We start from the raw sequence: 27,770 nt of genomic DNA, 5'->3' as shown, positions 1-27,770 counted from the left end.
CTAAATACTAAAACACATGAAATATAAGATATTGGTATAACTACAATTAATAGAAAAATATATAAACCAAAATAAATCAAGTAAACCAGGATTTATTCTGAGTCAAGCAAGAAAAGTTTGATTACAGTGGCTGTATTATTATTATTATTATTATTATTATTATTATTATTATTATTATTATTATTATTATTATTATTATTTATTTATTTCTTTTTATTATTATTATTTCATTTTTAATTAACTTTTTTTACTCCTTGTTTAAATTCCGTATTTTATTTCCAAAATAAAAAAAATCTCTTCCGAACATTAACCTCACACTCAAAAACCAAATGTTCTGTTGATTCAAACGATAATTTACAAAAATTACATTTAATCGTTTCAATTCTAAATGACGTCATCGGATTTAAATAAACCGTAAAACGGTGACGCCTCAGCAGCCAATCAGGGAGCTGCTGCATCTACCCGTTGTCAAGGGCAACGCTGCAACGGCAGCTAACGCTAAATGTTGTTAATCGGAAAATATTAAATAAATGCAGATTTACAGAGTCTGTGTGGGTTTTAGCTCATTATTTATTGTAAATTTCGACCCTCTGATGTGTTTTTATTAATATTTGTCAGATACGTCGCTTTTTACGTCCTTGCGTTGCGCCTGCGCACCGATTCCCATTCACAGAGCGGTTTACGGCAGCGCGGATATTAGAGCGGAAGCCCGGATCCGTCAGAGGGATGCTGGCCCTTTAAGGATGATGCAGCGGGACCAGCCGATGTAGGACGAGCTGACCGTCGGTGCGCCCGCCCGCCCGCCTGCCGCCGCTGCTGCTCCGCATCATGGCCTCCGCACAGCCCGCACCGCCGAGGACCAACCGACCACCCCGCGGCCCTCCCCTTCCCGCAGCGGAGACGGACGTCAAGCCGAAGCAGCGGCACCGGTAGAGGCGAGCCGCTCCGCCCCGGTCTCCTCCATGCCTCCGTCCAAAGCCAAGTTCAGCTATCCGATAAAGAGGGCTGCGAACCCGGGCGACGGCGGCGGCGGCGGAACCATGAGCCGGGATTATTCCCTGAACCTGTCGGTGCAGCAGGTGCTGAGCCTCTGGGTCCACGGCGCCACCCTGAAAGACTTCACAGGTAGGACCCGCGGGGAGCGGCGGGCGGCTGGCCGCAGGCGCAGCCAGCGCCGCCTGCTGCCGCGCCGCCGCGAGCGGCACCGCGTCCATTTTACAGCAGGAAATAAACCAGGGAACCGTGAGCCAGGAGGGGTCTGTGAAAACCAGGGATGCCATGAGGTATTATGGGATGTAAAACCTCCTGATCCTCCCTTTGTCTGCAGAGTCCGGCACGAACCTGAGCTCCGGGTCACATGAGGCCATTAGAGTCAAATCATCTTTTTTTATTTCGCTTTAAATCAAACGACGCAGACTCCCATCTGCATGAATCCGCCGCTGCAGAAGCATCAGCGATTTAATCTGCAGGAAGGCCGGCTCTCCATCTGCAGCGTGGAGTCATGGTTGGTGTGTCATGTAAACAGCAGATTGCAGCAGCAGAGGCGGAAATGTGCTCACATTTCTCCACTCATCTCCGTCCTGAGTGGAGAAACACTCAAAGCGTGCGACGCTGACTCAGCAAGAAGCGCATCTCAGAAGTTTGCCGTCCCGCCGCGCTGCACGCATGGATGCATGCATTCACGCTCCGCTCCGGCCGATCAGCCGCAGCGGGCGGCTGGTGGCAGAGATACGGCATGCGGTCAGCGGAGATGCAGGCCTTCCTCTCAGCCACCCGGCGGCTTAAACAAATCAGTTTCCTGTTTATGAGATGTGCGGTGGAGCAGTTTCACTTCAGCAAACCATAAATAGAGGAAATTTAAATACTGAGGCTTCCGGAGCTCAAACGGCCCAGCAGGTCTGCAGCTCCAGGCCTGAGGAAACGAGGCGCGTCTGGAGATTTTTAGGACTAAATTCAACAAGAAAGAGAAAATAAATAGTGATTTAAGTCCATCACGTGTCAAACTCGAGGTCTGGGGGCCAAATCCGGCCCGACATCAATCAGTCGCTCCAGCTTTGTGAAAATTCACACAAAATCAACGTATTCATGCTACTGCATTATTATGAGTTTATTGCTAATTTTCTGCAAAAATGATGAAAAGTGTTGGATTTAAGTGACTAACTCCCACCTGTAGGTGGCAGTATTCTCATTTTCGCTCCACTGCTGCCTCAGCTCTACTTGATGTCACAAAAACTCACATTTACTGTCATCTTTAAGCACAAAATACTGCAAAAATATCTTACAGATGTTTCCAACATGGCTTTTGATCACAAAAACAACCACAGAGTCCTGGAGGCGCCGTGAAAAGGTTTAATGTTTTCACTCAATCCAGACATTTATTTACCGTATTAACATTTTAATCATCAGTTTCATCAACACATAGTTCTCCCATGAGTCTGAGCAGGCAGTGATCCGCGCCACTGGACCGCCATCTTGGTAGGCGATCGCAGATGAACAAACAGGAAGTGCTCTGACCCTCTGGACCAACGTACAAGAGAAGGTCACATGAACAAAACCTCTGCTGTCGGGATCGACTCAAATGAGACGGAGAATATGGACTGTTTGTTGTTGCCATAGAAACTACCATGAGTTAGTTACAGATACCTACCAAGATGGCTGCCTGCTACAAAGTTCCCTGAAGTGTGACATCACAGAAAACTACATCTTTATAAAAAAATAATAATGTTCTAGACTTTATTCCTCATTTATAAAAGTTAGTTTCTTTGTTTCCTCCTTTCCTTCCTTTTTCTCTGCGTTGTTCCTTTATTCCTTTCCTTCCTCTCTTGTTGTTTCCTTCCTTTCCACCTTGTGGTTCTAAAGTAACCAGTAGAATAATAATTCTGCTCCTTGACTTTAGAAGCAGGTTAATGTTGGATGGTGATGTTTTGGTTCTGATGTGTTCTTCCTCTCTGTTCTCCCTCGTTCTTCCTCTCCTCCTCCCTCTCCTCCTCTCTCTCCTCCTCCTCTCTCTCCTCCCTCCTCTCCTCCTCCAGAGATGTGGTACTGGGTCTTCCTCTGGTGTCTGTTCTCCTCGCTGTTTGTCCACGGCGCCGGCGGTCTGCTCATGTTGGTCATGCTGCAGCGCCACCGGTGGGGCCGCCTCATCACGCTGGTTCTGGTCAGCGTCGGCTTCCTCGCCTCGCTCTCTGGAGCCGTCATCACAAGTAAGTGAAGCACGGTGGGGGCAGCATGGGGCTGCGGGCTGCAGGAGGCCCTTCCTGTGTGGTTCAGTTCAGGGCCACCAGGGGGAGACAGAGGGAGATTAGTAGAGAGGAGGAAGAGGAAGGAAACGTCAGAGATCCAGAAACTACTGAGTTCATGTCAGGACCTTTGACCCCGTGTTGCCATGGAGACCAGAAGACTCTAGAGAAAGATTTTAATTGTCATTTTTTAAGAGTTGGTTCCTTTGTTCCCTCCTTTCCTTTTTCTTGTGTCCTTCCTTCCTTCCTTCCTTCCTTCCTTCCTTCCTTCCTTCCTTCCTTCCTTCCTTCCTTCCTTCCTTCCTTCCTTCCTTCCTTCCTCCCAGAATATTCAGCCTCTTCATTATTAATGTGCAGTGGGGGGGGGGAAGGGGGGGCAGTGATGAAGAGGAGGAAGATGAAGGAAATGTCAGCGTGCAGGGAAAAGGTCAGAGATCCGGGTTTCCACGTCGTCCTTTAGCGACGACCTGGTTCTGATCCAATAACGGTTCAGAACTTCAGTTTCTCCAGAACCAGAGAGTCTCTCTGCTCTCTGATTGGTCAGAAAACAGGAAGTGCTGAGTCAGAAACATCCCTGATTGGATGGAGAACCTGGTAGAATCCAGAAGGTTCTGAAGATTCCACCGGGTCAGAACCGTCATGGCGCTCTGGGCTGATGGTTCTCTGAGAAAAACCCTTAAAGTTAAACTGGGATTGTTGGGAAAACTGGAAACGGGATTGGAAATTTAACTGGGTCGGAAAAAGTCCAACTTCCTGTGAAAACCGAGTCGGATGAATCCAGCAAAGATTTTTTAGAAAGCAGGAAAATTATGGATCCTGGAATAGTAATGGAAAGTTGAGTGGAAGGAAAAAGTAGAAAATCCTTTAAAAAGCTACATTTGTTTTTATGTGAGATCATCTGCATCCTGACTGAGTTGGATCAGAACTTCCTGTGTGTGTGTGTGTGTGTGTGTGTGTGTGTGTGTGTGTGTGTGTGTGTGTGTGTGTGTGTGTGTGTGTGTGTGTGCAGGCGCGGCGGTGGCCTGTGTGTACCGCGTGGCGGGAAAGGGCATGGCGCCGCTGGAGGCTCTGGTGTTCGGCGTGGGCCAGACCTCGCTCTCCATCATCATCTCCTTCTCCCGCATCCTGGCCACGCTGTGAGGACGAGGGGCGGAACCCGGCGCCGACCCGAGGGCGAGGAGGAGGAGGAAGAGGAGGAGCGCTCACGCTGGCTGCAGCACAGGGCGCCCCCTGCTGACTCTGGAGGGTTACTGCAGCCGTCCCTGGGCCAGATGGAGACTCATCAGGGAGCCGTGGTTCTGAGGTTCTGGTGCCAAAATCCAGCTGCTGCTGGAGACTCAAAACCTCCAGATCAGAGAGGAGGAGGAGGAGGAGGAGGAGGAGGAGGAGGAGGAGGAGGAGGAGGAGGAGGAGGAGGAGGAGGAGGAGGAGGTTTCAGCACTTTTATGTTCAGTGAGGAAGAGGAGCAGAAACCAGCAAAGACTGGATCAGACTGAAGGTTCGTCAGCAGGAGTTCCTTCTTCTGAACCAGTTCTCCCGTTGTGGTCCCGGTTCTCCGGTTCTGGTCCCGGTTCTCCTGTTCTTGTCCCGGTTCTTAGTCCCAGGTCATGGAGATGTGGGTGGAGATTCCTGGAATTCAACGACCGCAGCGACCAATCAGAAACGCGTCCTGATATGATGCAACATGACCCGGGTCATCGATACGTCAGGATGTCGGCCATGTTGTGAGGGGCATGTCTGCTGTGAAACTGGCTCTAAACGAACAGCTGAGATGATCGTCGTTTTTAAGATCAGCAGCATTTGATGGTAAAGAAACAAAACCTGCTGAATAAATATGAAAAATAAAAAAATATAAACTTAAAGAACCTCTGAAGACAGAAAACCAGCAGCTGTATTTTCATGTTGTTCTCCTGAAAGTATTATTTAAATGCTAAATTTGTTTCAACAGTCTATAATTTATTAACGGAAATTAATAAACATTAATTATACGATCATTTTTATTAATGATTAAATTATTAACACTTTAATTTATTATTAATAATAATTTAAAATCCAATTGATTAAGAATACATATAAATAATTACATTAACTTATTAAATTACTGTTGAATTAATATTTTTTTATAAATTAATAAATTTATTTCATGGATAAATTAATTTACTAAACTAGTTAGTTTAATGTGAAACTGATGAGCTGCTGCCCACTTCCTGTCCGTCTCAGCAGAAACGCCCCTCACAATATGGCGGCCGTCACATGACCAGAAGCTTCCACATGAAACCCACTTCTGTAATTAATAAGCAAACATCGCCCCCTGGTGGAAGCAGGAGCCGCTTCCTGAAGCTGCTCACAGTTTGAAACGTAGATATCGGCAACAGACTCCAGGCGGAGTTCCTCAGAGCTCAGCGCTCGGCCCAGAGCCGGTTCTGCCTCGTGACGTTATTGGAAAGCAGAATTTTAAGATCTGAATAATCTCCGAGTGAAAAAGTTTTCACACCCCATGAGCTTCACTTTGTCCCATTCCCAGCGCAAACTTTAATTTATTTAACGGTTTAACTAGGAGGAAAGTCGTCTGTTGGTTTTCATAGTGCTTTGATGAATGTAAAAATCTAAAAAGTGCGGCATGTTTTTTTTCCCGTCAGGTGTCTTCTGGAGGTTTTGTTCCAGAACCATTCTGGGTTTGGCTCCATCCAGCCTCCTCGCCCCACAGCATGATGCTGCCAGCCCCGTTTCTCACTACAGTCTATAATTTATTAATGATAATTAATAAACATTGATCAGTGCAGCAGATTCTGAGCTGGACTGCTGTCATTTAGGGGCGCCAGAGTAAAGGGGGATGGATGCACTTGGTTGCCTGTGACGTTTAAGGAGCTGTTGCCGTGGAAACGTGTGAATGAATCCCAGATTTTCCTGGCATCCCGTTGTTCAGGCCTGAACACGGTTCTGTTTGATCCGGGCCGGTCCGGTTCCGGGTCAGCGTCGTCCCATTCGGGACCCAGAACCAGAACTTGGCTCTCCTCGGCTCCTGGAGGTGTTTCCCCTCTGCCTCGTTCCGGGCCGCTCTTCAGGTCGCGCCGGGGGTCAAAGGTCACAATGCCAAAGCTTTATTCATCCCGTTTCATCTGGACTCTGCAGACAGTTCTGAGTTTAATCTGAGGAGGTTCTGCTGGCTCTGCGTAACGGACCGACCGTCAGTACCGGCCCTGAGCACCGGGGGGCAGCGCTGCCCCGTAGTGCAGCTGCAGCAGCAGCAGCCGGTGCTGCAGCGTTCTGACCAGAACTCTCTCTGAGGACGTTCTGAATGCCGCTGCTGGTTCTGCCGACCTCTGCGGCAAGAACGGCCCTGATGGAGCCACGGCTAGGGGTCAAAGGTCACCCTCAGGAGGACTTCTGCTCAAACGGACAGACAGCCAGAGATGAACAAGCCGTGTTCATACTGTAAAATATTCTTTTTTTTAATTTTATACCAGCCAGACCTCTGATATTTATAACTACTGCCTATTTCTGTACAAACTGACCTCCTGTACTGTAAATACAGTCGGTGGAAATAAAAACCTTTTGCAACATGAAAGCTGCTAATAATCTGTTTGATTTTTAACCTGCAGCTCCCAGAAAACATCATTTTCACAGGTAAAGTAGGAAAACTTTTCCTTTAAACGTGTTTTTACGGCTCCGTTTCCCCAACAACCTGGAGACATTTTATGAAGACATGGCGGACGATGAAACTCGTCCGTTTTATCTGACCGGTGTTTTACTTTCTGTCACGCTGCGTTTTCAGGTTGTTAAAGTTACAATAAGTTCGATTCAGCGCAGAAAAAAGTTTTCACACCCCCTGAAAACGTTTAAAAATCTAAAAAGTGTTTTATTTATTCCTCCCCAGTGAATCCATCCCATAATATCTCCTCCAGTCTCGGCTCTCCTAGCAGGTTTTCTTCCAACCATCAGACCAGCAGCATGATGCTGCCACCGCCGTGTTTAAAGTGAGGATGGTGACTCGGCTGATGTGACCTGCGTGGTGAAGCTGACCTTTGACCTTGCTCCTCGGCTCAGGGCAGATTAATCCTCCCAGGTTGTGAATCTCTGCAGCTCCTCCAGTGCCGCTGCCGCCGAGACTTGGTGGGTTCAGAGTTGAACCAAGGTCTGATTTACCGTTAAAACAGATCCACTTTTATTTCATGAATTCATTTTAAACTGTTTTTATGCAGCGCATCCAAACTTTATTAAGTTCCAGGCGGAACCTTTGTATTCACGTGTTTCTGGTACGCCCGTAAATCAGATGCACGTCTGCTAGCAACGACGACGGTCGGACATCCATCCATCCATCCATTTTCCTGCACCCTTTTTCCCTCAGTGGGGTCGGGGGTGCTGGTGCCCATCTCCAGCCAACATTTCGGGCGAGAGGCGGGGTCACCCTGGACAGGTCGCCAGTCTGTCGCAGGGCAACACAGAGACACACAGGACACACAACCATGCACACACACACACACTCACACCTAGGGGCAATTTGGAGAGACCAATTAACCTGACAGTCATGTTTTTGGACTGTGGGAGGAAACCGGAGTACCTGGAGAAAACCCACCATGCAGGGAGAACATGGAGACTCCATGCAGAAAGACCCCAGGCCGGGAATCGAACCCAGAACCTTCTTGCTGCAAGGCAACAGCTCTACCAACTGCGCCACTGTGCAGCCCGACGGTCGGACAAAAATGTCTAATTCTCTCGACCCACTGAGGTTTAATTTCTGCTTCTCTAAGCGATCTGATTGGACGCTAGGAAAGATTATTGCTAAAAGGAGTTAGCCTACCCGAGAAGGTATGCTAGGCTAAGGCAGCTTCTCAGTGCTAAACATGTAGCTAATGCTAACGTTAGCATCCACAGCCCACATTTCAGATGGTTGAATAAATGTTGCTTGATTTTTTATTTTAATGAATGAACTTGATTAAAAGCTTTATTTGAGTCCCACATTAGTGAAACTTGTTTTTCCTAAATCTTTGCAGCTTAAGGAGTTTAAGGTCCTTGTCAAAGGAGGTGGCAGTGTCATGCTGTGGGGTTGAAAAAAAATAATGTGGAAATATTGAAGCAACGTCTGAAGACATGAAACAGGAAGTGATGTTTGGTGATAAATGGTCTCTTAAAGGGACAGTAACCGTCCGTGGTTCGGAGGGTAGACGCCGTTTTAAACATGGAGGACGTGATGCTGGACTCAAACGTCTCACATCTGATGTGACCTTTGGTGTCGGGCCTGAATGGACCGCCTGGGGTTTCGCCCCCGACCTCAGCCGGGGGAAGGCAGGTCGCCACTTATCAGCCTGTTTTTTGTTATTTTGTGCTTTAGCAGCGAACACAGCATGTGACGGCGGCGGCGGCTGTGGTCCAATCAGAGGCCGGGCTGAGGCGCGCTGATAAGCGGCCGGCGGCCCCGGGCCGGGCAGGAAGTGTTTCATAAGAGGCCAGAATGTGGCGCAGGAATTTCTGCGTGTTTGATGGATGTTTGCTGAGCTGGGCCGCAGAAACAAAGATGTTTTCCCTCCGATCCGAACATTAATCACAGGAACGCTGCAGCGGGCATCGACTGGGAAACCTGATTACTCAGACTGGGAATGTGGGAATTCCTTCTGACTGGAATGTTGTTTTTCAACAGTTTTCTCACACAGGAAGAATGTTTGCTCTGCAGACACTTTCACAGCCTTCCTACCAAATTACCAGCATCAGGAAATGTTTTTAAACTCGTTTCCAGCTAATATTTGCTCCATGTTTCTCTATGTTTAGACTGAGATGCTGAGTCACATTTCCCTCCAAAAAATCTGGGAATAAATCAGTTCCTCCTCATACATGGGACCAGAAAGTGTTTGGTGATACATAGTTTCATTGATCCCAAAGGGAAAAGCCTGCTAGCTAAATATTTAGTTAGAAGCTAAATATTTACCTTCTGATTAAATATCTAACTTGCAAACTAAATATTTAGCTTGCTAATTGCTATTATATTATAGCTAATTAACTATTTGGCCCACTAGCTAAATATTTAGTTTGAAGCTAAGTATTTAGCTTGCTAACTACATGTTTAGCTTGAAGCTAAGTATTTAGCTTGCTAACTACATTTTTAGTTTGAAGCTAAGTATTTAGCTTGCTAACTACATGTTTAGCTTGAAGCTAAGTATTTAGCTTGCTAACTACATTTTTAGTTTGAAGCTAAGTATTTAGCTTGCTAACTACATTTTTCGTTTGAAGCTAAGTATTTAGCTTGCTAACTACATGTTTAGCTTGAAGCTAAGTATTTAGCTTGCTATCTGTGTAACTGTAAACGGCTCCTCTTTTCCTCCTCTGTTTTTGATCTGATCTGCTTGGTTCTGTCCATCCAGGTCCATTGTCTCATCTGTCCAGAGGACATCGTCCCTGTAGTTTGTCCTCGGCTAACCTCGGTCCGGCAGCCATCTTGTTTCCAAAGAGGAGTCTTTCTCCTTCATCCCCTCCAAGCTGCCATGGTGGTTTAGTGAATGTTGGCAGCTGAAATGTTTTCCTGTTTTCTCACTTCATTAATGCCATAGCAGAAGCTGCTTCCTGTTTCTATGAGCATGCAGAACGTTTTGCAGCGTTCGGGTTCGTGATGTAAATCCGTCCTGTCCTGCTGCCTGGTCTCCTTCAGCTGCTTCCTGTTTCTATGAACATGCAGAACGTTTTGTGGCGTTCGGGTTCGTGATGTAAAGCCGTCCTGTCCTGGTGCCTGGCCTCCTTCAGCTGCTTCCTGTTTCTATGAACATGCAGAACGTTTTGTGGCGTTCGGGTTCGTGATGTAAAGCCGTCCTGTCCTGGTGCCTGGCCTCCTTCAGCTGCTTCCTGTTTCTATGAGCATGCAGAACGTTTTGCAGCGTTCGGGTTCGTGATGTAAATCCGTCCTGTCCTGCTGCCTGGTCTCCTTCAGCTGCTTTCTGCTGCTGACCTGCAGTTTCAGGCCGACTCCGAGCCGCTGGCTGCTATTGTTTCCTGGACAGGAAACACTCCAGAGTTGATCATCAGTGCAGACGAGGCGACGACTGCCTGCCTGCTCAGAAATAACAGGACCCCCCCGACGCTCCTACAACCCCAACAATGGCTGGCGGGCGGCCGAGCCTTTGACCCGGCGGGTCGCTCCGCGGTGCCGGCCGTCTCTTTGTGCTGCAGCTGTTCATGAGGCGCAGGCAGGACTCGGTACGATCAGCGCCGGCCGTCTGGGCCGAACCAAACCAGAGCTTTGGGTCAGAACCGAACCAGGCCTTCGGGTCAGAACCGAACCCGAACCAGACCTTTGGGTCAGAACCGAACCAGGCCTTCGGGTCAGAACCGAACCAGGCCTTCGGGTCAGAACCGAACCCGAACCAGACCTTTGGGTCAGAACCGAACCAGGCCTTCGGGTCAGAACCGAACCCGAACCAGACCTTTGGGTCAGAACCGAACCAGGCCTTCGGGTCAGAACCGAACCCGAACCAGACCTTTGGGTCAGAACCGGACCAGGCCTTCGGGTCAGAACCGAACCCGAACCAGACCTTTGGGTCAGAACCGAACCAGGCCTTCGGGTCAGAACCGAACCCGAACCAGACCTTTGGGTCAGAACCGGACCAGGCCTTCGGGTCAGAACCGAACCCGAACCAGACCTTTGGGTCAGAACCGAACCAGGCCTTCGGGTCAGAACCGAACCAGGCCTTCGGGTCAGAACCGAACCCGAACCAGACCTTTGGGTCAGAACCGAACCAGGCCTTCGGGTCAGAACCGAACCCGAACCAGACCTTTGGGTCAGAACCGGACCAGGCCTTCGGGTCAGAACCGAACCCGAACCAGACCTTTGGGTCAGAACCGAACCAGGCCTTCGGGTCAGAACCGAACCCGAACCAGACCTTTGGGTCAGAACCGGACCAGGCCTTCGGGTCAGAACCGAACCCGAACCAGACCTTTGGGTCAGAACCGAACCAGGCCTTCGGGTCAGAACCGAACCCGAACCAGGCCTTCGGGTCAGAACCGAACCAGGCCTTCGGGTCAGAACCGAACCAGGCCTTCGGGTCAGAACCGAACCAGGCCTTCGGTCAGAGTTTGACAGTAAATAGGGTAATGCGAGAGGGCGAAGACATGCAGCAAATGTCACCAGGCCGGGAATCGAACCTGCGACCACCGCCACGAGGACCAAGGCCTCAATATGTGGGTTGTGCTTTTCCCCTGTGCCACCACAGCACCCCCTGCTTTTCATACTTTGCATATGAAAGACATTTTTGGCCTTCTTGGTGTTCCATACCAGAGGAGCAGAAACGTCTGAGTGGAGAATCTCACATTCAAAATATCAGAACCATAAGTTGTTGTTGTTTACATGAATATGAGTGAAAATCCTCGCTGTGGCGTTCAGGTCCATCCGGTCTGCGGCTCCTCCATCCTCTCTCCAGGTCCGGGTGACGGATTGGTCGGAACCTGGCAGATGTTGGCAAAACTTCACATCTGGATTTAACCTCCAGGAGAATCTGACGTTAAAGTTTGTGGTTGGAAGGGGAGGAGAAAAGGCGGAGGCTGACCGTCCTCTGATGATGATGATGATGATGATGATGATGATGATGATGATGATGATGATGATGATGATGAGAGCAGCCTCTCTTCGCCTCCATTGTTCTCGCAGCAACAACCCGTCTCAGTTCGCTGCGGTTTGTCTCTCCTGAACTTTTGTCCCGACCTGCGGCGGTCGCGTGCGAAAACAAAGATACGTAAACAACGATCAGCAGACAGGAAGGCCTTTAACCTTTGACCTCTGAAGACCAGGAAACCCTAGAAACGCTGGGAATAGCAACAAAAGCCTCGGCGTGTTTTCCTTCCTCTGACCTGGAATCCCAGTTTGTCCCTCAGTTTTTCTCTCTCTGAAGATCTGAAACTTCTTACTGATCATCTTAAAACTATTTATTTTTTCAGCTCAGTACATCTGAATATCGAAATGTCCTGAAGCGTGCTGATGGAAAGTTAAGTGGAAGGACAAAGTGGGCAGAAACTTGAGGTGATGTTTCTACGGTGAGTGAAATCTGGGAAACATTTGAGCGTTTTCTCGTTCTGGCCTGATTTTTACCTGCTGCACTCGATGCTGCAGGAGTTTCTTCTTCTCTGTTCATTTAAAATCTGTAAAAAACCAGTAAGTCCTCCAGAGGGGGGCGCTATAATCCCAATCTGAAACTTTTTGTTCTCTGTGCATCACATCAGATTTATAAACCAGTCTACATAAACAGCACAACGGTCTGCATTACATATGTTTATGTTTTTAAACATTTAATTATAGTTTCAATCCACATACTGGATGCGTTTTAATAATTACTGACTAAATAAAGCGCTTTAACTTTTTAAACAAGTTTCACCAAACAAAATACATTTTTGATGATAAATAAACAGCAACATAATAAATGAGGTAAGCCTCCATCTGCTGGCGCAGTCGGGAAGTAGATTATGAATATTTTATAAAATATTTCAGATTTCTAGGATAGAATAAATCCTTGGTGCACTTCCCTATAAGAACCACCAGAGGGCAGCACCACACGGCTCAGTTTTCATGTCCAGGTTCTGATAAGCCTGAGAAGAATGGAGCTGCTGCAGTGGCCTAGTTCAAGGATTTGCAAAGTGTGGCTCCTGTGAGCCAGAAGTTAAAATGATCCAGGATTTATCCTGCAGTTTTATTGAATTTCTGTTGTAATGAACCACGTTTTAAATTCCTCAGGAAACATTCAGCTTGGATTAACACAATCTGACCGACTCATTCAGTTCTCGTTGGTTTATTTCCTGCACAGAAGTAGAAAATGTAACAAGTTTATTCTCAGTATCAGAACAGAGTTTATGTTTGAAACCGGTGGCTGTATTTATCCAAGTTTAATAAGCTAAATAAAAGCTGACTGGCTTGTAGAAAAGCCTCTGGATAGTCGTGGTTCTACTTGCTACGGAAAGTTGGTTGTAGAAAGACGGATACTTAATTTACCACTGAAAGAAAATCATGTCTGAAATTATTTTACCCTGATTTTCAATAAAAAGTTTCCATCTGCATCAACCACCTGCTGCTCTGCGGGTGAAACGTTTATGTTTCCTGGACTGCAGGTGGGGGCCAAACAAAATCAGTCCACGGGTCACAAATGGCCCAAGCGCCACACTTTGGACACCCCTGACTTAGATTTAACTGTTAAAGGGAACCACTATTAGTTATAAAAATAGACTTTATTTGGGATTTATTTTAGACGTAAAAACGATACAGTAACTAATAATAACCGTAGGGTATTTAGTTTTTATTTCTAATAAAATATTTTCGCAGAAATGTCGCCATGTTGTTCACGTTGCAATGCATTCTGGGTAAATGACATGTAATGGTCCAACTGCCTGGTTTTGAGTAACAATATTAAGCCTTTTTGATTTGAACCGGAGCTCATTGAAACCGATCAGAACATAGAAATAATAAGAGGTGATGAAGATGAGGAGGAGCAAACAGAGGAAGAGGACAGAGTTGGCCGTAGGAGCTGCTGCCGCCTTCCTCTGGTTGGACTGCGTGATCCGGTAAGTAGCTCTGTGTCCAGTTAGCCAACAGCGGTTTAGGGTCCGAACTTTGTTCGGTGTTGGGAGTGGTTTCACATTCAGCACCGTTAGCATTTCCAGCAGTAATAGCTCAGTTAGCATTTCCAGCAGCAATAGCTACTTTAGCATTTCCAGAAGTAATAGCTACTTTAGCATTTCCAGAAGTAATAGCTCCGTCAGCATTTACAGCAGTAATAGCTCAGTTAGCATTTCCAGCAGCAATAGCTACTTTAGCATTTCCAGAAGTAATAGCTACTTTAGCATTTCCAGAAGTAATAGCTCCGTTAGCATTTACAGCAGTAATAGCTCCGTTAGCATTTCCAGCAGTAATAGCTACGTTAGCATTTCCAGCAGTAATAGCTTTGTTAGCATTTCCAGCAGTAATAGCTCCGTTAGCATTTCCAGCAGTAATAGCTCCGTTAGCATTTCCAGCAGTAATAGCTCCGTTAGCATTCCCAGCAGCAATAGCTCCTTTAGCATTCCCAGGAGCAATAGCTACTTTAGCATTTCCAGAAGTAATAGCTCCGTTAGCATTTCCAGAAGTAATAGCTCCGTTAGCATTTACAGCAGTAATAGCTCCGTTAGCATTTTCAGCAGTAATAGCTCCGTTAGCATTTACAGCAATAATAGCAGCGTTAGCATTCCCAGCAGTAATAGCTCCATTAGCATTCCCAGCAGTAATAGCTACTTTAGCATTTCCAGCAGTAATAGCTACGTTAGCATTTACAGCAGTAATAGCTCCGTTAGCATTTTCAGCAGTAATAGCTCCGTTAGCATTTACAGCAATAATAGCAGCGTTAGCATTCCCAGCAGTAATAGCTCCATTAGCATTCCCAGCAGCAAAAGCTACTTTAGCATTTCCAGCAGTAATAGCTCCATTAGCACTTCCAGCAGTAATAGCTCCATTAGCATTTCCAGCAGTAATAGCTCCATTAGCATTTACAGCAATAATAGCAGCGTTAGCATTCCCAGCAGCAATAGCTCTATTAGCATTCCCAGCAGCAATAGCTCTATTAGCATTCCCAGCAGCAATAGCTACTTTAGCATTCCCAGCAGCAATAGCTCCGTTAGCATTCCCAGGAGCAATAGCTACTTTAGCATTTCCAGAAGTAATAGCTCCGTTAGCATTTCCAGAAGTAATAGCTCCGTTAGCATTTACAGCAGTAATAGCTCCGTTAGCATTTTCAGCAGTAATAGCTCCGTTAGCATTTACAGCAATAATAGCAGCGTTAGCATTCCCAGCAGTAATAGCTCCATTAGCATTCCCAGCAGTAATAGCTACTTTAGCATTTCCAGCAGTAATAGCTACGTTAGCATTTACAGCAGTAATAGCTCCGTTAGCATTTTCAGCAGTAATAGCTCCGTTAGCATTTACAGCAATAATAGCAGCGTTAGCATTCCCAGCAGTAATAGCTCCATTAGCATTCCCAGCAGCAAAAGCTACTTTAGCATTTCCAGCAGTAATAGCTCCATTAGCACTTCCAGCAGTAATAGCTCCATTAGCATTTCCAGCAGTAATAGCTCCATTAGCATTTACAGCAATAATAGCAGCGTTAGCATTCCCAGCAGCAATAGCTCTATTAGCATTCCCAGCAGCAATAGCTCTATTAGCATTCCCAGCAGCAATAGCTACTTTAGCATTCCCAGCAGCAATAGCTCCGTTAGCATTCCCAGCAGCAATAGCTACTTTAGCATTTACAGCAGTAGTAGCTCCGTTAGCATTTCCAGCAGTAATAGCTCCATTAGCAATGCTTGTCTTTGACGTTTTCCCAGCGCCCGTAGCTCTGTGTCCGGTTCGGCGTCAGCTGTGCTGCTTAGAGTTCGGTGTGGTGGTAACAGCCACACCGGACCTCCATGGATCCGGTCGGATCGGTGATATCAGTACCCAGGCAACGTAGCTCCTGTTAGCATCTCAAAGAGCGTCCAGCTCTGCCTGTATCCACGGCATTTATTTTTTAACTCGTTTAGGTAACGATCACCTGTTGGAGCCTTCGTTGGTTCTGCTGGTATAAATGGGTCAAAGTGTTTGGAGAAACGTCCAGATCAGGTGATTCTCTCCTTTCTTTCATGTGGGAAATTATCCAGATTCGCCTCGATTTTTATTTTTTTTAAATTACAGCCGATAGTGACACCATGTGGTTTTATCTAAAATGACACCAGTCAAACGCAATATAAACAACTGCTGGGGCAAAGTTAGCCTTCCTGTGTTGTAGACTCCGGTACAGAATGGACCTGATGACGTCATCAACCCAACAGTGACAAAATGGCGGCCTCCATGGGTGAAAAATATAACAAAAGACGTTCATTTTTGAAATAATTATGAGTGTTTTAGGAAAATAGCAGCATATTTAGTTCAACATGTTCAACTAGTCCTGGATCCTTTACGATGTTTTCATTTTATTTTGACTCTAAAAATTCAGGTAATCATGAAAATCATCAGTTTTTCTCTCAGGATTCAGTTTCCTTCTCTCAGCTGGAAACGACTCAGCGTGTTTCCCAGCAACGAGGGAATCCTTGCTGCCTCCATCCATCCATCCCTCCATCCATCCCTCCGTTCTGCTGCTGTAACGGCGTGTAGCTGCAGCGCCGGCTGCTGCTCCTTCATGGATCCACGAGAAGATGTTCCATCTTCAGGAGTCTAATGAACAGTTGCATAAGAGCAGAGGAGGTTCAGGGAGTGCAGGGGGGGGGGGCAGAGGTCATTCAGGGGGGCAAACATGTCAAACTGCCTCAAAGGTTCATTATTATTATTATTATTATTTTCTCACATCGATAAACAGCCTCAGTCTGATGTTTTCTCCTCATTTCTGAATTTTGGGGTCGATTCGTCTGATTTTAAGCTATTTTTCTTTGTTCTTATTCTCCTTTCACTATAAACTTTGCTGTTTCTCCTCACATCAGCATCAGATTGTTGTTATAATTCCTGGTTGTGTTTCAGTCGGTTTGAAATCATTTTGAAACGCCTGGTTATTTTTCAGCTTTTTTGCTTATTTCCTGTTGATGTGGCTGCCCACCCAGGACGCCCTTCTAGCAAGGGGCGGCTCGTGTTTCCATTGTTTTTAAAGTTGCAATTAACACATTTAACATCTTTTTCTTAAATTCTGTTACCTGTGAATGAATCTCTGCAGCCTGCAGAATCCAATTACTCAACAAGACATTTGAAGGTCTATTCATGTTATTTCTAAGTCTTTTATTGTGAAGGGCGGTTGTGTGTTGGTTTGACACTTGTGTAGCTGCTTCCTGTCGTCTCAGCCTGCGGTTGGCACTGATAGTGACGTTTGTTTCTGTGGTTTGTCGTTGGGTTTGTTTTGGAGTTTTTCTCTCTTTCTGCAGACGTCTACTTGACTTCTTTTTACTTTATCTCTTTGCTTCCCTTTAAACCTTTTCCCATCTTTCTACCTTTGTTTTCTGTGTCCTTTACATATGAAATAAACTCAAAGAAATTTCTAGAAAAGTTTATCGAGCAGGGCGTCACCCTGAGACCCGGACAGATTGGACGTTTAAAAATTAACAGTCCGTATGAGGTAGCAGTGTGTTTCATTCAGCTTCAGAGTCAGAGAAGTCAACTGTACCTTTCAAAATGGTCGCTGCTTGCATCATCATCATCATCATCATCAGGAAGCTGTGGCAGAAACCAGTTAATTTTACAAACTTGTAAGAATGCGTCTAAAATCAAAGCTGCATATCAGAAGTGATCTTTGGTTCCGGAAAGAAAAGTTTAAAACGACGCGACGTCGCCACGTTCAAATCCCGACCTCTCCACCGAACTTTTCTGCATACAAAAGCACACCGCACTTTTCAGATTTACCCTCCACTTCAGTTATGCTTTACTTTGCTGATTAGTTACATAGAATCCTAAAAAAAAAACAGATAAAATTTGCTGTTTTTATGAAAAAGTGAAATGTACGTATTTTTTTGCTCTTTTTTTTCCATATTTTTTCTTTTTCTGCAGAGGATTTTATCATTCTGATTCCATCCTGGCTCTGTTTGTGGGGGAACCTTTACGCCAACATTCCAGTGTTTTTGTTCTCCATCTTCTGTTCTTGTTGTTCCGAGGAGAAGGCGGTGGGCGGCGGATGGTGGGGTAAAAATAAAGAGCAACCAGAATGAGTCACGGCTCCCTGAATCCCAGTCTGGATAAAAATACTTCCTCAGACACGCGTGCAAACATACGCTGCTCCACGCGCGGCGCGCGTTACATAAGCTGCAGCGTGGGAGGCGGGATGCGAGGCGTGCATAATTCATCGACGCGGGGAGGCTCGGTTCTGCTTGGACGGACCGGGGAGAGCGAATCCGGATCAGAACCAGGGCAGCAGGGAAAACCTTCATTCATCAAAAACAACGTTAGCAGAAGGAGTTGTAAAGTAGGGCTTAATCGATTATTCTAACGATTAATCATTCTGCATCATTTTAAACCATTTTTATACAATAATACAAATATTAAAAGATGCAAATAATTCAGTTCCTTTTATTAAACTTGAACCTGTTGAAGATAAAGTGACGTCACTTCAGGAGTTTCGGCTGAAATACGTTTACAGATAAATGTGTTTTAGCTTAAATTAAACATTTTTATTTTTGTACAATTTTAGCTGAACTCTGAATATTTTAGTGTTTTTTTCAGTAAATGACCTTTTCTGATTCTGAATACTGATTAACAATCAGTTACTAATTTATTTGATGATTGTTTCAATAATATGATTAATCGTTTCATCCCTGCTGTGAATTAAATCTGCTGAGAGAATAAAATGCCCTGCAGCTGCAGTGAAACGGGATCAGTTTCAAACGGATCCTGTCCTGGAAAACCTGCAGTCAAGCCGAACTTCTGTTTGATCCCACCGGTCCTGTTCGGACCCGGTTCGGTTCAGATCCCGTTCTGGAAAAACTCTGTGTGGATGTTGGCCAGCGAGTTTCCAGGGAAAACCTGCACTTTCATGGTGTCAACGTTTCCAGTGACGCAATCCGGAGGGAAAAGTCCCGGCTGACGGGAATGCCGGCTGAAGCTAATGAGGGAAACTTTCAACTCACAAAGACCAGAGAGGAGAAAATATAATAAAATAAAAATATAAATAATGTTTAACGTGGGCAAAATCAGGAGAAAACTAAAAAATCCACCTTATAAAACTATTTACTGAAACTGTCTGTCTGTGCAGGTTTCCCATTGAATTCTTCCAAATCTTCATACATTTTTAATTTTATTCAAACTTGCTAATGAATTTATCTGAACTGGAATTAAAGATTGGAAAAGTTAAAATTTTTGAAAAGAAGAGACAGGAACCCTGGAACCTTTGTTAATGGGATCTGACCTTTGACCTTACCTGACGTGAGCCAGAATGCTTCTTGTGTTGACTCGCTCTGTGTGTGTGTGTGTGTGTGTGTGTGTGTGTGTACTGGTTTATCTAACCTAATTGGGACTGGTTCTGCCAGATTTGCTTATCTGTGCGTTATGGGGACCGGAGCCCGGCAGTGATCCAGATTATTAATGGTTTTGGAAAATGTCTGTTTGGCATAAATTCAGTTCCTAAAATGAATGTTAGTCAGTATGACATCACTCTGACGTCATACTTGGTTTTCACTGAAGGCCATAACTCAGATTGTTTGCATGTGAACAGTGTAGTGAATATTTAATGTGTTTACATAACTAACTCTGGTGTTTTAAGATATTTTCCCGGTTCCGTCAACATCCGGGATCCGGATCAGGCATTCTTTCGGAGAACGTTCCATCCGGCCCCGACTTTGCTTGTTTAAACGTGAGTGAGACTGAAAGGTGCGGTGGTGGGAGGATGTCTTGGTGTTTCCATGGCAACAGCCTCAGTTATGCAACAGTCAGCACTGCGGAGTAAACAAATCATCCACCTTTCATCAGATGTGTGATTGATTCAGGAAAACTGAGTTTGATCTGCATTTATTTGCAGCCTTCAGCGTCAGTGGAGGTTCTGCAAACAGAACAACATGAATGAAAACATAAATGCTGGAGCAGCACCGGTTTTTACCAAACTCCCCGCTGCGAGCCAACAGGAACAGGACGCGCTCCCGGTGAATGCTGCCTTTCTCTGGATCTGGGTCTGTCCTGAGCAGACAGCGCCAGGAAACCCTGCGGACTCGAAGCAGGACAGAGGATCCGATTGTTCCAGTTTGGCTCTGATGGGCAGCTGCGCTGGTAACCCGTGGTACCACGGACCGAACCCCCGCACGGTCCATTCAGGAAGTCCGATTTGATTCACATCTGTAAAGTTACAGTCAGAAATTAATTGGATTATTTAAACTGAGACAAACATGGTGGTTCATTTTTATGTCAAAGTTTTACTGAACCAGACTAAATATTTAGTTAGGAAGCTAAACATTTAGTTTACCATCTAAATATTTGGCTCTCGGATACCCAATTATTTACTAAGCTAACCAAAAGCTCGGAGTTAACTAAATATTTAGTTTACAAGAGCAGAGATAGCTAAATATTTAATTAGGAAGCTAAATATTTTGTTTACCAACTAAATATTTAGCTCTCAGATAGCTATATTTACTAAGCTAGTTCACCAACTAAATGCTCAGAGCTATATTTAGTTAGCTCTGAGATAACTAAATATTTTGCTATCCAGTTTACCAAACTACTTTACCAGCTAGTTTAATATCTAGTTCACCAACTAAATGCTCAGCGTTAACTAAATATGTAGCTATTTCAGCGCTAATGATTTAGCAAATATTCAAATTTACTTGTGTGACCAGCAGGTGTAGATCATTTTTAAAAGTGACGAGATGCACCCGAACAAAGACTTATCAGTGCACAATATTTTATTAAACAATTCTTTAAAACATTTCTTTTTAAAAACGAGGCTTCAAGCCCACTACTCTGTCCCTGGAACAAAAGGAAAAAGGACAGACAAGATCAATTATTCCAAAAGAAAACAAAAGAAATTGGTAAATCAAACAAACAAAAAAGAACACAAATTAGTAACTTCAATCACAAAACAAAACTAAAAGAAAACAATGGAACAAATCGTTGTCATCCGCTTCCAAATGCCCTTCGATGGGCCCACAGGAGTAACGCCCCGCCCACGCAGCCGGCTCAATTTGCAACAGGTTTAGTTGAGAGCCACCAAGACAAGACAAGACAGCAGAGCGTCCAAAGCGCTGCAGCTCCAAACACCATCAGGTGCCTGAAACAGAAAACCCATTAACGGTGGATCCAGATAAAACAAATCAAAAGCTAAATAGCAGGTAGCTTACCCAAGGGTGGAAACATAACCTAACCTGGGAGGAAGCGGGTCAGCAGGTGAGGACCAGACGAAAGCCGCACGCCACAGCAACGCCAGCAGTTCAACACTGCAGAAACGCACGACAGGTGTAGCACCCAAAAACCAACCATGATCTCAGCCACGGATAGCAAAACCGCCACTTACGATTGCAGACGAGTCGACCAAACCCACAAGCCGACATGTAGCCGCCAACCGTAGCAACAGTGGGAGGAACAAAGACACACGCACCCTGCAGCGGCCCGCCCAACTATAAAGGCGTTCGCCCCGCCCACCAATCAACGGTGCCCGGTGCACAGAGTGGGGGAGGGTGGAACACCATCCCACCACACTTGCATAAAAGTGGAAAATATTAATGATGAGTTAACATGAAGAGATTTGAAAGCAAAAGTTTATAAGAAGTTCCCAAGATGCAGCTTTTGTTTTCATGAAAATACTTACCTGAGTTGAATAGCTTCAAACTAAATATTTAGTTGGGTTTATTTAATACTTAACTTGCAAGATTTTTGAAAGAATTTAATGAGAAAAAACTATTGCAAAAATCCTTGAGATTTTTCTTAAAGAAGCGCCACAAAATCTAAAACATCGTGACATCTTGGAGCGGCGTCCAGAATGAATTCAAATAGCACTTCTTGGGCCCCATAAGGACTAGTCGGGCCCCACAACGTAGTGTGTGTGAGGAAAATGGTCCTTACAGTACATCAAATAGAAGGCCACACACACGCACACACACACACACACACACCACACACACACACACGCACACACACACACACACACCTTCCTGCAAATTCCACCCTGAGCTGTAAAAACTATAAATCTGCTTTTAGCGGCTGCTAATTGTCACACAGGGGAGCTCCGTCCTCCACCTCCCTGCCGCACCAATCAGATCTCTGCCATGGCTGCTTCCTGCTCAGTAAAAAGTTTCGATATTCAAATGTAGCTTTTAAAGTTGCTGCAGTTGGCAGAGGTGAGTCATAGAGTCCCACTCTGCTGTCTGCAGGAAGCCGTGGAAGTGGGCGGCTGTCACACGCCGACTTCTTAAAAGGGACATTTTCCATCGCTGCAGCAAACTTTCTCCAGGTGACGCCGGCTTTTTCTCACACGCTTTATGCAGCTGCTGCAGCGGCCAAAGAAAACAAAACACAAAACACAGATCAGGGTTTAAAATGTAGCTTAACTTCTCCATCATCAATTCTTCACAATGTTCTGCAAAACACGGATTTTCTCTGGTGAAAATAGCATTTTGTTAAAACCTCCCTCAGAAGCATCATTTACAGATTAAATTAGTAACTAAATATTATTTACAGTTTATCACATGACATTGAAATGAAAAACCTGGAGATGTGACGGAAAGTGGTGCCACTTTCCGCCAGCTTGAAAAGAAACTTCCCCACAGCATGAAGCTGCCACCACCGTGGTGAGGCTCCGTTCAATTTCACTTAATTACACAGATTTTAACGTGCTAAAAATGTTAATTTTTCAAGTTACGCACAAAACGTAGAGGCGGAACTTTTGTATTTGTTTCTGGTACGCCATTAAATTTGACGTACAAGCACCATCCGCTAACAGCAGCGATGAAGTGGTTCATTTCTACTTCTAACTGATCTGATTGGACCCTGGGAAAGACCCAATCAGATCACAACTTTGTGTTTAGTTGTGCTAAAAAGAGTTAGCCTATCAGCGAAGCTGCAATAGTGCTAACATGTTGCTAATGCTAATGTTAGCGTCCAATTCTAAAGAAGCTCCATGAATAGCACTTTAAGGTTTCTCCAATCTGATGGTTGAACCTGAAGAACAGATGAAAATGTAACGTTTTTATTTTACATGCATGTATGAGTGCATCTAAAATCCATGCTACTTGTAGCGCCTGCAACTCCAAACTGGGCAAACTAAAAGTGATGTTTGAGTTTGGAAAGTAAAGCTTAAAACGATGTTCGTAAGAGTTTCTGCGAATAATGTTTACTCAGTTGTCGCCATGGTGAAATCCCGACTCTTCTGACTTTGTTAACTGGAACGATGTTAACAAAGGTAAATGGAGCGCAGTACAAAGCACACCGCACTTTTCAGATGTACCAGTTTCCTTTCCCTTCAGTTTTGCTCTACATTGCATTGATAAAATCCCAGAAGAGTTTAAATTTGTTATTTCAGGAAAAGAAACACAAAAGTTGAGTAAGTATTTTTGCAAATAAAGAATATCTTATTTTTTGCATATTATGTGCTCTTAATAAAGCATATTTTAACCATAAATAACGACCTAAGCAGACATTAACCACACGGACACCACAATTCTGTATTAAAATGTTTTCTCATTGCTCTGATATAATATTTTAATCTAATTTTAATATTTAAAATAACCTTGATGATGTTTTTCAGAGGGAGTTCTGCAGAATTCAGATTTTAACCCGGGCTAGTAGCTTTTATTTTGAAGGATGCGGGTTTCCCAGATAATTTTGTCCTGTTATTTGGAGCAGGTTATGTAATGTGAATGTGAGCGGGTCGTTTCATGACTTTCTCTCGCAGCGATCAGAAGAAGACAGTTTCCCAGCATGCAGGCCGGTTTCTCCTCAGAGCTGAAACGGTTTATTATGATGAGGCTGCAGTGGAAAGTGTGAGGCGCAGCAGTGAGCGTGTGAACTCAAAGGTCAACGCAAACACGACTGACGACTGGGAGGAGTCTGACCTCTGATGTGCAAATTAGATTTAACCCCTGAAACTGGTTTAGCTGGATTTTACCCTGTAAATGACACAAAATATGTCATTAAACAGGATATCTATATGTAATTATTTATTGCAGCTTCATCCCATTGGAAAACAACTGCTGGGGTCAGCTAAAAAAATTGTCTTAAAGTTTTCATTTCAAACTGAAAAAAAAAAAATTGCTCTCAAGAGAAATGCAATTTAATTAGCAAAAGTTGAATCTGATATGTTTCCTATATAAAAATACATTTAGGATCTATAATTGGAATTATGACCAGTCAGAATAAAAGTGAGATATCTCAAATTTATTTTGACCAGACCTATTTGTTGATATCTGAAATATGTTTCACATAGTAATTTATTGTAGATATGTAGAATTCAAGCCTCTGTACATTTTAATGGTAAATGTGACATCATTTAGTCAGAATGTAATTAAATATCTGAAATAGCTGTTTTATTTAGTGAAATTATAATATGTTTGTAACAAACCAATTTCTGATTAAGTCTGTGTTGAGTCAAATTTTATGTTAAACGGTCTGCCATACCCCCTTAAAGTGGACCCGACAGATTCAGAACCCGCAGTGACGTCAACGTCGCACAGGTGTCAATCAAAGATGGCGGAAAACGAGCCGATGATACGAAGTAAGTAGATAAAATATGTTTAGATTAACAGTTTCCCCCAGCTTGGCCTAATGACCTCAAGCTAAATGTCTTAGCACAAAAGCTAACGGTGTTGCTAACATTAGCGCCGGCTTTTGTTCGGCTTTCGAGCTGAAGTTAGCATGAGGATTGTAGCTTCCGATTGGCCATCTGACTGAAGGGGACATACTGCGTTGTAAGCCCTAAATCAGATACTAACTTCATTGTTTTCTGAACCTTTACAGATATTATTTATTTAAGCTAATAGCAACTTAACAGTTTTACTGGTGTCTGAAGGCTAAATAACTACTAAATAACTGCTTTTATTAAACAAGGTTGTTGTTTATACTTTGGCCACTTGGAGGAAAAAAAAAGAATTATATTTATATACGTATATAAATATAATTCTCTAGTGGTGGAACTCAATAAAAATTTTTTAATCCAGTTACTTTGAGGGCCTCTGATTAATTAACTACACATGTCTCTGATTAATTAACTACACATGACTGAAACACGTCAACAAGATAAGAAACATTTTCTATTCAAAACCTTTTTGCTTTTAAATTACTGAATAGACATACAAGATCAACAATATTTATAGTTTTTAAACATATTAAGGTTCTTAACCCATCAGCTTAGAAAACATTACATCTAGGTAAATGTGGAGGAAATAATTTGATGGAGAAATATTGGAGGTAAAAAAAAATCTAAAATGGCTAATGAAGTAAATATATCAACATCAGTTGTGTAAATAATTATATTAAAGAAGTCACTTTATAAAAAACTAAAACAAGGGCAATTAAAATATAAAATAATCAATAATACATCATTTAAAATTTTAGTTGAATAATCACATTAAAACAAAAATAAATTTTAAGTGCTAGATCTAAATATTAATATCAACCCGTGTAACATATTTTTAGTTTTAGATAAAAATAAAACCAGTTTTGTTGTTTTTGTTTAATTTGTGAATTCAGTTAACACAATCAACTATTTCTGTTTATTCTTGGTTTTTGCATGTTTGGTCCTCCATACTTCGGATCTGCTCTGTTGTTGGTGAACAAACTGGATGTTTGTGAAAGTAAATTCATCGCAGTGTTCCTTGGAACCGCAGGGAAGGGGTTTTCCTGAATGTTTTGGACCGGGAGAGGCCTGCGTTCTCCGGGCGCCGCCCCGGAACCCGTCCCGGCTGTTCGGCTCCTGCTGCGGGGCCGTGTGCAGGGGAAGCCCGGTCGGTGGCGGCGGAGGGCTACAACGTGACCTGACAACAAGGAACCTCCGGGAAAACCGTCAGTCCTGAACTCTGAGCCGAGCCGAGGCCGGCGGGGCCCGGCAGGGGGGTTCCAGCCGGGCGCCCGGGCCCTGAAGGCGGGGAGATACTGCCGTATAGACGGCCGTCTGGAGCCCCCTCGCGGCGCAGAGCGCCCCCTCGCGTCTGGGAGGCGGAGACGGGACCCCCCTGACGTCAGAGGGCCTGTCTGAAAGTGAGGTAGAAGGTGAAGCAGAACCAGAACTGACCCCCGCCCCCCGCTCCGCGGTACTGGAAGCCGCCGAACCTCCAGCACGACCCGGCCCGGTGAGTACGACCCGGCCGCCGCTCCGCCCGCCGATCCCCGGGCCGCCGCGGCGGGTCGATCCGCCGCTGCGGCCGCGCAGGGAACGGGTCATCCGGTGTGAAGTCCCAGGGCCGCCGAGGAGCCTGCGCGCTGCCCGGGCCGTGTTTGCGTGGTTCTGCGTGGTGTCCGCGGACTCCCACGGAGTTGTCCGCGTTCATGTGACGCGGTGCTTGTGCGCGTGCGCGCCGCAGGCTTGCAGGAGCAGGAAGGCGTACCTGCGTGAAGCTGACACCCCACCCACGTCAAAAATCCCACAAATAGTCTGAATGGTTAGTGCTCCGTTTGTGCAGGTTTGTGCCGTTAAAATTTTCGTTTGTGCAGTTTTGGTTTCTGAGATATTAAACATTATTTTTTAGGTCATCTAGAGTTCACCATCCCCCCATATCGCTCCAAAACAAACCAAAGTGGGCTAGTTCGTTAGTGCTCCGTTTGTGCAGGTTTGTGCAGTTAAAATTTTCGTTTGTGCAGTTTTGGTTTCTGAGATATTAAAAGTTATAATTTTGGCCGATGACGTCACCATCCCCCCATATCGCTCCAAAACAAACCAAAGTGGGCTAGTTCGTTAGTGCTACGTTTGTGCAGGTTTGTGCAGTTAAAATTTTCGTTTGTGCAGTTTTGGTTTCTGAGATATTAAAAGTTATAATTTTGGCCGATGACGTCATCATCCCCCCATATGCTCCAAAACAAACCAAAGTGGGCTAGTTCGTTAGTGCTCTGTTTGTGCAGGTTTGTGCCGTTAAAATTTTCGTTTGTGCAGTTTTGGTTTCTGAGATATTAAACATTATTTTTTAGGTCATCTAGAGTTCACCATCCCCCCATATCGCTCCAAAACAAACCAAAGTGGGCTAATTCGTTAGTGCTCCGTTTGTGCAGGTTTGTGCCGTTAAAATTTTCGTTTGTGCAGCTTTCGTCTTTGAGATATTAAAAGTTATAATTTTGGCCGATGACGTCACCATCCCCCCATATCGCTCCAAAACAAACCAAAGTGGGCTAGTTCGTTAGTGCTACGTTTGTGCAGGTTTGTGCAGTTAAAATTTTCGTTTGTGCAGTTTTGGTTTCTGAGATATTAAAAGTTATAATTTTGGCCGATGACGTCACCATCCCCCCATATGCTCCAAAACAAACCAAAGTGGGCTAGTTCGTTAGTGCTCTGTTTGTGCAGGTTTGTGCCGTTAAAATTTTCGTTTGTGCAGTTTTGGTTTCTGAGATATTAAACATTATTTTTTAGGTCATCTAGAGTTCACCATCCCCCCATATGCTCCAAAACAAACCAAAGTGGGCTAGTTCGTTAGTGCTCTGTTTGTGCAGGTTTGTGCAGTTAAAATTTTCGTTTGTGCAGTTTTGGTTTCTGAGATATTAAACATTATTTTTTAGGTCATCTAGAGTTCACCATCCCCCCATATCGCTCCAAAACAAACCAAAGTGGGCTAATTCGTTAGTGCTCTGTTTGTGCAGGTTTGTGCCGTTAAAATTTTCGTTTGTGCAGCTTTCGTCTTTGAGATATTAAAAGTTATAATTTTGGCCGATGACGTCACCATCCCCCCATATGCTCCAAAACAAACCAAAGTGGGCTAGTTCGTTAGTGCTCCGTTTGTGCAGGTTTGTGCAGTTAAAATTTTCGTTTGTGCAGTTTTTGTCTTTAAGATATTAAAAGTTATAATTTTGGCAGATGACGTCACCATCCCCCCATATGCTCCAAAACAAACCAAAGTGGGCTAGTTCGTTAGTGCTCCGTTTGTGCAGGTTTGTGCAGTTAAAATTTTCGTTTGTGCAGCTTTTGTCTT

At 44.6% G+C, this 27,770-nt stretch overlaps 2 protein-coding genes and 1 long non-coding RNA gene across 4 annotated transcripts in view; 2 read left to right on the top strand and 1 right to left on the bottom strand.

Moving 5' to 3' along the window:
• Nucleotides 1-281: 281 nt before the first annotated feature.
• On the top strand, nucleotides 282-6,807 carry tmem170b (transmembrane protein 170B). Its single transcript, XM_008422921.3, has 3 exons — nucleotides 282-1,125; nucleotides 3,033-3,203; nucleotides 4,249-6,807. The coding sequence occupies exons 1-3, from the start codon at nucleotides 963-965 to the stop codon at nucleotides 4,377-4,379; spliced, it is 465 nt and encodes a 154-aa protein (XP_008421143.1). The 5' UTR covers nucleotides 282-962; the 3' UTR covers nucleotides 4,380-6,807.
• A 9,324-nt stretch (nucleotides 6,808-16,131) lies between these two features.
• On the bottom strand, nucleotides 16,132-25,710 carry LOC145553590 (uncharacterized). The gene is made up of 3 exons (XR_014089630.1): nucleotides 25,406-25,710; nucleotides 16,553-22,151; nucleotides 16,132-16,422 (listed from the first exon to the last, which is right to left on the bottom strand). It is a non-coding gene; the product is annotated as an uncharacterized LOC145553590 (long non-coding RNA).
• Nucleotides 25,711-25,815: 105 nt separating this feature from the next.
• Nucleotides 25,816-27,770, top strand: part of hivep1 (HIVEP zinc finger 1) — a 47,489-nt gene continuing 45,534 nt past the window's right edge. The window contains exon 1 of one of the 2 annotated variants that reach the window (XM_081612239.1): nucleotides 25,816-25,946. The gene's annotated coding sequence lies outside the window, so the exon portion shown is untranslated. Of the gene's footprint in view, nucleotides 25,947-26,074; nucleotides 26,196-27,770 lie in introns of those variants that run through there. The other variant, XM_081612238.1, reaches the window with a different exon arrangement.

This window comes from Poecilia reticulata, chromosome 11 (genome assembly GCF_904066995.2).
Source record: "Poecilia reticulata chromosome 11, P_reticulata-male-v2, whole genome shotgun sequence".
Lineage (NCBI taxonomy): Eukaryota > Metazoa > Chordata > Actinopteri > Cyprinodontiformes > Poeciliidae > Poecilia > Poecilia reticulata.
Note: the sequence above shows the minus strand (reverse complement) of the source record. Positions and strands in the feature narration are given on the sequence as shown.